Source organism: Cherax quadricarinatus, chromosome 96, assembly GCF_038502225.1.
Source record: "Cherax quadricarinatus isolate ZL_2023a chromosome 96, ASM3850222v1, whole genome shotgun sequence".
NCBI lineage: Eukaryota > Metazoa > Arthropoda > Malacostraca > Decapoda > Parastacidae > Cherax > Cherax quadricarinatus.
Genome location: NC_091387.1, coordinates 3,911,890 through 3,921,124, shown reverse-complemented (window position 1 = coordinate 3,921,124; position 9,235 = coordinate 3,911,890). Strand labels below are relative to the sequence as shown.

Here is a 9,235-nt window from a genome sequence, read left to right as displayed (position 1 = left end):
AGCCCTACCTTGTATACTTAATGCTGAAATATATACTGTTCCCTCCTCCCAAAGACGGTTAAAAAAAAAAAATAATTTGGAGTCGGAGGTAATTAGCAAGGGATTGCAGAACGGCTTTTAGGGTAGACTGCAATGAAAGGTTCCTGCTCCATGGACCTGTATTTCCTTTAGACTGGACCATGTGGAGGGTTCACTCGGTCCTCAGATTGTTCAAAAAGGGTCCACACGGTCCTCGGGCCGTACAAAAAGGGTCTACACGGTCCTCGGGCCGTACAAAAAGGGTCCACACGGTCCTCGAGCCGTACAAAAAGGGTCCACACGGTCCTCGAGCCGTACAAAAAGGGTCCACACGGTCCTCGAGCCGTACAAAAAGGGTCCACACGGACCTCGAGCCGTACAAAAAGGGTCCACACGGTCCTCGAGCCGTACAAAAAGGGTCTACACGGTCCTCGAGCCGTACAAAAAGGGTCCACACGGTCCTCGAGCCGTACAAAAAGGGTCCACACGGTCCTCGGGCCGTACAAAAAGGGTCTACACGGTCCTCGAGCCGTACAAAAAGGGTCCACACGGTCCTCGAGCCGTACAAAAAGGGTCCACACGGACCTCGAGCCGTACAAAAAGGGTCCACACGGTCCTCGAGCCGTACAAAAAGGGTCTACACGGTCCTCGAGCCGTACAAAAAGGGTCCACACGGTCCTCGAGCCGTACAAAAAGGGTCCACACGGACCTCGAGCCGTACAAAAAGGGTCTACACGGTCCTCGAGCCGTACAAAAAGGGTCCACACGGTCCTCGAGCCGTACAAAAAGGGTCCACACGGTCCTCGGGCCGTACAAACTCTTCACAACCACAACAATGGCCATTAATTTAGTGAAGAAATTTTTAAGCTTGAACATTTCTGGCGTCACAAGCGGCTCTTCTCTCCTGTCCAGTAAATATTTGGTCTCAACTTTTGTAAATAAAAGATTTAACGGAAAAAATGATAAATGAGACGTTTTACAACATTTGGGGAGGTTTTATTAAGGAAAAGTTAAGCCGGCCAGTGTCTTCTTCAGTCCAAACCCTTCAAGGAAGGTTCCTTGATGTTGGTGAGGGGCTCTTGATTTAGGGAATTGGATCTGTGCTCCAGTTCCCCGAATTAAGCCTGAATGCCTTCCACATCCTCCCCCAGGCGCTGTATAATCCTCCGGGTTTAGCGCTTCCCCCTTGATTGTAATAATAATCTTCAGTCCAAAACAGGGAGTTTGAGGTTATCAGTCCCTCATTCTGGAGCCATAATCTTAAAGCGCTAAACCCACAAGGTCATTCAGGCTGAGGGACTGATTACCTCACTCATCAAATACACCTTTCTCTACATAGGACTGAAGAAGTCACTGGCTGGAGAAAACATAATAAATATATCAAAATGTTGCCCAAGTCTTTCATTTTTGTAAATTTCTCAGGATAACCCAAAAAAGTGACTTATTTCCATTGGGGCCATTGTCTGGCAGCGCTGTATGACCCTTAAGGGTTTAGTTTGTACTAGTAGGTCAGTTGCCGTGTTCCTTGGGTGAATGTGACCTGACTAGGTTGGGGCATTGGCTTAAGCCGGTAGGAGACTTGGACCTGCCTCGCATGGGCCAGTAGGCCTGCTGCAGTGTTCCTTCTTTATGTTCTTGTACAGACCATAGCTGACACTAATGACATACTAGAAAGCCGCTTATGCTGAGTATTTCCTGTAAATTACGTTAATTTTGTCCCCAGGATGCAACCCACACCAGTTCGCTAACACCCAGGTACCTACTTACTGCTAGGTGAACAGGGACAGCAGGCGTCTTATGGAAAAGTCCTAATGTTTCCACCCGTACCGGAGATCGAACCCCGGACCTCAGTGTGTGAGCCAAGTGCGCTACCAACCGAGCCACTAACGTACATCAAAAAGAGATTGAACTCCTGTCCCTGAGTGTGTTGGCCGACCCATGAGCTCCAGATATTTTTTTAGCACTGGAAATATTTCTTTAAATTATTCGGTAGTTTTCTTTGTGTATGAGAGATATCTGTTAATACTTTACATTATAAATAACTGTGTAATCTATTCCATGAACAAAATAGGACCCCAATGGAAATAAGTCGCTTTGACTTTTTTGGGTTATCCTGACCAGCCGGGCTGTGGCTCGTACGTTGGACTGCGTGCAGCCAGCAGTAACAGCCTGGTTGATCAGGCTCAGATCCACCAGGAGACTGGTCACAGACCGGGCCGCGGGGGCGTTGACCCCCGGAACTCTCTCCAGGTAAATGTATACCTGTGCCTAAATAAACTTACTATGTACTAATACATAAAATTTTGGGTTATCCCAGGTTGTCTCCACATATGCTGCTATGTATGATAATCTATGTATTTGTGTATACCTGAATAAACTTTCTATGGAAATTGGTTATTTAAGTGATAAATTAAGAATGATTTATGCTAATTACTTTTTACTGAGTGGACTGTGCAATGGAAACAGTTATATTAAAAAAAATAGCTATGTTAACCCTTAAACTGTCCAAACGTAGATCTGTGTTTGCACACGTAGCGCTCCGACCTTGATTTTCCCCATAAGAATGTAAAAACAACGTAGATCTACATTTGGAATGCTATGTTAGTGAACGTAGATCTACGTTGAGACATCTTTTTGATTATAATAATAATAATACGTTGAGACAGTTTAAGGGTTAATAAATAAATCTGAAAACATAACATTAGGCTAAGTTTTATAAGTAAGTTTTTTCTGGTAGGCACTGGAGTTTACCTGGAGAGAGTTTCGGGGGTCAACGCCCCCGCGGCCCGGTCTGTGACCAGGCCTCCTGGTGGATCAGCGCCTGATCAACCAGGCTGTTGCTGCTGGCTGCACGCAAACCAACGTACGAGCCACAGCCCGGCTGATCAGGAACTGCCTTTAGGTGCTTGTCCAGTGCCAGCTTGAAGACTGCCAGGGGTCTGTTGGTAATCCCCCTTATGTGTGCTGGGAGGCAGTTGAACAGTCTCGGTCCCCTGACACTTATTGTATGGTCTCTTAACGTGCTAGTGACACCCCTGCTTTTCATTGGGGGGATGGTGCATCGTCTGCCAAGTCTTTTGCTTTCGTAGTGAGTGATTTTCGTGTGCAAGTTCGGTACTAGTCCCTCTAGGATTTTCCAGGTGTATATAATCATGTATCTCTCCCTCCTGCGTTCCAGGGAATACAGGTTTAGAAACCTCAATTGCACAGCACGCTTAATACGAAGAAATTACATTAAAAACTGGAGTTTTGATCTAGGGAATTGGATCTGTGCTCAGATTCCCTGAATTAAGCCTGAATGCCTTCCATACCCCTTCACAGGCACTGTATAATCCCTACGGATGTAGTGCTCCCCCATGATAATAATTACATTATTATTATTATTATAATCAAAAAAGAAGCGCTAAGCCACAAGGGCTATACAGCGCTGCAATAATTACATTAAAACACACGGAAGTACGTGTATATGTACGTAAATTTCCTAAGGAATGACACCCACTAACACCCAGGATGCGACCCACGCCAGTCCACTAACACCCAGGATGCCACTCACACCAGTCCACTAACACCCAGGATTTGACCCACACCAGTCCACTCACACCCAGGATGTGACCCACACCAGTCCACTAACACCCAGGATGCAACCCACACCAGTCCACTAACACCCAGGATGCAACCCACACCAGTCCACTAACACCCAGGATGTGACCCACACCAGTCCACTAACACCCAGGATGTGACCCAAACCAGTCCACTTACACCTAGGATGCCATCCACACCAGTCGACTAACACCCAGGTACCCATTTTACTGATGGGTGGACATAGACAACCAGTGTAAAGAAACATGCCCAATGTTTCTACCCTCTCTGAGAATCGAACCCTGACACTCCCGTGTGAAGCGAGAGCTTTAGCCACGCGGCCACGGGGCACTAGACTTCCAGCAAGTGTGCATGAGAATGTTAGGAGCAAGAGGAGGCAAATGTTTTTTATGACTTGATGTGCTGTTGGAGTGTTAGCAAGATAACATTTATGAAGGGATTCAGGGAAACCAGTATCCTAGACTTGAGTCCTGGAGGTGGGAAGTACAGTGTCTGCACTCTGAAGGAAGGGTGGAGATGTGCTGCAGGTTTTTAACTGTAGTATCGGCATGCCTCTGGCAAGACAGTGATGGAGTGAGTGATGATTAAAGTGTTTTTTCTTTTTCAGGTCACCCTGCCTCGGTGGGAAATGGCTGATGTGTTAAAAAAAATAATTCAAGGGAATTTGTTATAATGTTCATATTTTATTTCAGGCAATACAGTCGGATGGTTGACAAGTGCACGGAATGCCAGTAAGAAGTCAGGTGGCAGCAGCAGAAATAAACCTGGGCGTCCTAGGGGCAAACGTCGTGGCATTAAGAAAAGAGATGGTCTCTATGTCACCCAAGGAACAATACTTGTCAGACAGCTTGGACTGGATTTTTATCCAGGGTTAAATGTAAGATTTAATTTAGTCATCAACCTTTAGGTTATGTATTTTACATTGCATTTTATTTATTGAGAATGGCAAACTGGGTATGATCACAATTACATTCAAACAGATTGTAAAATTGAGCAATTACTGCACTAGATTGAAATTCATTATACATAATACATGTCTATCACTGGAGCAAATTTTGCGACACAGAATCAGCAAACGTAATAATCTATAAATGTAATTTTTTATACAAAGGTAACCATATATATAAGGCTAGATTTGGTTTCTTAATTAGAAATGTTGATATACAAGGTATGAAAAAGTTAGATTATTCTATATTGTTAGTACAGTAATACAGCCTCTCCTCACTTAATGACGGAGTTGTGTTCCTAAGACCACGTCAGTAAATGAATTCGTCGCTAAGTGAGGAGCATAGTATAATGGTAGTGAGTTTGTGCCAGCCATCTTTGATTTTGTTTTAATGTCAGGTTTGCACCTTTTATAACATTTCTGGTATTTTTTAAATGTTTGTACAGTAGTGTACTGTATATTGTAATAAACAGAATAGAGGAAATCAGCTGTAATGTACATTATTTAGGTATGTATGCATACTGGTCAGAGAGCCCTCTGTAAGTCCGAGTCGTCGGTAAACGAGTACATCGCTAAGTGAGGAGAGGTTGTATTTATGATGGTTATACAGGCATTGTAAATATTCAGTACAGTGCATACACAGTAGGGGAATTATTCCAGCCAATAATTTGGATCCGTGATGATTGATATTACGTAGTGTGAATAAATGATTTAGAAAACCAAAAAGTCGATAAATGAGACATTTGTGCAATGTTTTGGAATCTTTATTCTGGAAACGTTTTGCCAGCCAGTGGCTTTATCAGTCCAGTATAGAGAAAGGTGTACAGTGAGTTTGAGGTAATCAGTCCCTTAGGCTAAGGGACTGATTACCTCAAACTAATGTTACATTGATGTTACATTGGTTTCATTTTTTGCCACTTGCCATTATTGTTTTAAATGTTCTCCAGTGTAGTTAAAGGGGTTTAGTCTTAGTCTTGGTAAGTTCCGTGGGATCATCTGAAGTGTTACTCTCCTTCTAGTAAACAGCACTATATATTTTTACAAATTGTAAGATTGGCTAGATATCGTATATCATATTACATTAAATTTTTGATGGATTACATGGCTGTGCTAGATTTTGATTTGGTGCAAAATAAATAACTGGCATATAAAAATTTTGTCGAAATGCTCTGGCCTCATACTGAGTATCCATGGTTCGATCCCCAACACAGGTGGAAATGTTGGGCATGTTTCCTTATACCTGCTATCCCGTTCACATAGCAGTAAGTAGGTACCTGGGTGTTAGCCACCTTACACCTGCTGTCACTTCACTTAACAGTAAGTAGGTACCTGTATGTTAGTTGACTGGTGAGTCGCATCCTGGGAGACAAGATTAAAGGACCACAATGGAAATAAGACACAGTCCTTGATGACACACTGACTTAATTGGGTTATCATGCATGGATAACCATCCAGGATAAAAATTCAAACAAATCTTATTAATCTTAACAATCACTATTTTAATCTAAAGGCAGAGAGGAATTGTCAGGTGATCTGCTATTTCTGATTTCAACAGCTTTAAGACTTTTTCAATGCCGTAAGTTTGAGGGGTCTGTTATAATACGATAATGTTAAGTAAGTGTACACCCACCATCCGACTTACGACCGAGTTTGGTTCCGAGAAACCGGTCGTAAGTCGAAATTGTCGTAAGTCGAACTTTACTACTGAATATCAACTAAACATTTTTGTAATGACTTTATTTTATTGTTTTATTTTGGTATTTCATGTTTTACTTTACTTTTTATGCTGTTAGTACTGTATTTTATACTGTAAGGTTTAGGATAAACACTGTGTACAACTTAAATAGTTGTTTATTTCCCAGAAATTTGGCATAAAAAACACGGTCGTAAGTCGAGTGGTCGTAAGTCGAGCAGGTCATAAGTCGGATGGTAGGTGTATTTAGGTACAAGTACACACAAATACAGTTACATAAATTATCATTGCAACGTGTTCAAATTACCTACGATAACCCAAACTCACAAAGGAAGTTACCAATATTAATAACACACATCCACATTTACAAACGGAGCACAATTAAATATTTTGTTACTGAACCAGCAGCTCTAAACACTATAAAAACAGGAGCATGAGTCGTATATAAGTTGGGGCTTTTCTGTGTAGTTCATAATAGACAATTAACCCTTAAACTGTCCAAATGTAGATCTACGTCCATGTGCGGGGGGCTCCAAACGTAGATCTATGTTTTTTTACGTGCTTTCAGGTGGGGAAAATCAAGGTCGGAGCGCTACGCACATTTATTTATTTATTTATTTATTTCATTTATTTTATAATTTGAACATACATACAGAGGTACAAAAAAATACAGGTAAGAGCAGCATGCCAAAGCCACTTGTATGCATAGCATTACGGGCTGGCTTAAAATTAACTTAAGATTAACTAAGCAATGATGTAATCAGTGATAAAACATTATTGTAAACAGATAACAATAAAGCACAAATGAGTATTACAAAGACAGGTCATATGGTTGCTTGCATTGCTGTACATTCAGTAGAATGGAGTATTCTGTTAGGTAGTGTATTTAAAAAATAACAAAGTTAGATTGGGTCTTAGGTTTAACATTTATGTGATATAATTGTGAGAAACATTTAAGATATACAATTTATAAGGTTCAGTTATTCAGTATTTATTTGGTTTTGGGTGAGTAAGTGATCTTTGAGAAGAGACTTGAATTTATAAACAGGTAGTGTTTCTTTTATATTTACAGGTAATGAATTCCAGATTTTAGGGCCTTTTATGTGCATTGAGTTTTTGCATAGCGTGAGATGGACACGAGGAACATCAAAGAGTAATCTGTGCCTTGTGTTATGGTCATGTGTTCTGTTGAGGTTGGCAAGGAGATGTTTGAGGGGAGGGTTAATATCAGAGTTAAGTGTTCTATGTATGTAATAGGTGCAGTAATAAGTATGGATGTTTTGTATGGTGAGTAGGTTTAGTGTTTTGAATATTGGTGGAGTGTGCTGCCTGTAGTGGGAATTTGTTATCATTCTGACATGAACGCAGATCTATGTTTGGACAGCTTAAGGGTTAACTTTAAAGTACAGAATGCTCTTCATTTTATCAAATCGTAGGACTCAGTGGAGGCTGAGTGAAAAGGGTGAGCAGTAGGGGTGGAATTTGTAAGAAAGGAAGGAGAGAGAAAGAGAGAGAGAGAGGGGGAGATAGATGTAGCATTTGTTTAATTTTTTTATTATTTATTATCACACTGGCCGATTCCCACCAAGGCAGGGTGGCCCGAAAAAGAAAAACTTTCACCATCATTCACTCCATCACTGTCTTGCCAGAAGGGTGCTTTACACTACAGTTTTTAAACTGCAACATTAACACCCCTCCTTCAGAGTGCAGGCACTGTACTTCCCATCTCCAGGACTCAAGTCCGTATACAAAGTGTGAGGTTTAGTGAGATATTGCATGAGTGATGGTGAGTGTGTTACCTTTACAACTGTCCTACCTTTGTGGGAAATGGGTGATGTAAAAAAAACAAGATTAAGGTTAAATTCCTCACTTATATTTATTGCGTCAACATTTCACTCTCCAAAACCTTCGTCAAAGCTCTTGGAGAGTGAAATGTTGACGCAATAAAATGTCACATTAACTGCACTTGCGTCCTTTTATAGGTGTGTTCTATTTTACAGCGATTTGCTAATACAGCGGTTTTCAATTACCCATTCTTCATTTATTCAGACTTCCTACAGTAAATGTATTCACCACTCGCTATAAGCTAAGGACGAAAATATTTTAAGGTAAGTAATGTGTGTACTGTATATGCATTTTTTAGGCCTGACTCTATTGTTCATTAAATATGTGATTGTGTAAACCTGTTATCAAGCTTTTATATACATTTGAAAATGAAAAAATGGCCGTTTCACTTTATGGTGAAACGGCCTGGAACCTAACCTGCTGTATAAGCAGGGCCCTACAGTAGCCCAGAACCTAACCTGCTGTATAAGTAGGGCACTACAGTAGCCTGGAACCTAACTTGCTATATATGCAGGCCCTACAGTAGTTTGGAACCTAACCTGCTGTATAAGCAGGGCCCTACAGTAGCCCAGAATCTAACCTGCTGTATAAGCAGGGCCCTACAGTAGCCCAGAATCTAACCTGCTGTATAAGTAGGGCCCTACAGTAGCCTGGAACCTAACTTGCTATATATGCAGGGCCCTACAGTAGCTAGGAGCCTAACCTGCTGTAAAAGCAGGGCCCTACAGTAGTGGGGTCTTCCTGTACCTAACATATTGTTGGTAATCCTACCAACACTGTTACATTACACTAATGTGAGTGAACCATGTCAAGTTTATTACTTTTATTACAGCATTTTCTGTAATTTCAGGTTGGCATAGGGAGAGACAAAACACTCTTTGCCAGAGAACATGGACGAGTTGTGATGACGACGGAGAAAGTGAATCCCAACTGGGATCACCGTTTTATAAAACTTTTCTATGTGGATCACGAAATGCACGAGGATGTACCGGTTTACAAAACTTATTTCCATATTTTGACGGATCCACAAAATATGACCTTTAAACTTGTTGATCAAGTATAATGGAAATTGTGCGGTGGTATATTGTAGTATATCAGGTATTGTAGTTCGGTTTAGTAAAACATTGTTTTGA

The 9,235-nt window shown here is 41.4% G+C and overlaps 1 protein-coding gene across 1 annotated transcript; it reads left to right on the top strand.

The window, feature by feature from the left end:
• Nucleotides 1–771: 771 nt before the first annotated feature.
• mRpL27 (mitochondrial ribosomal protein L27) lies at nt 772–9,235 on the top strand. The gene is made up of 3 exons (XM_053795626.2): nt 772–929; nt 4,311–4,495; nt 8,953–9,235. The coding sequence occupies exons 1-3, from the start codon at nt 854–856 to the stop codon at nt 9,163–9,165; spliced, it is 474 nt and encodes a 157-aa protein (XP_053651601.1). The 5' UTR covers nt 772–853; the 3' UTR covers nt 9,166–9,235.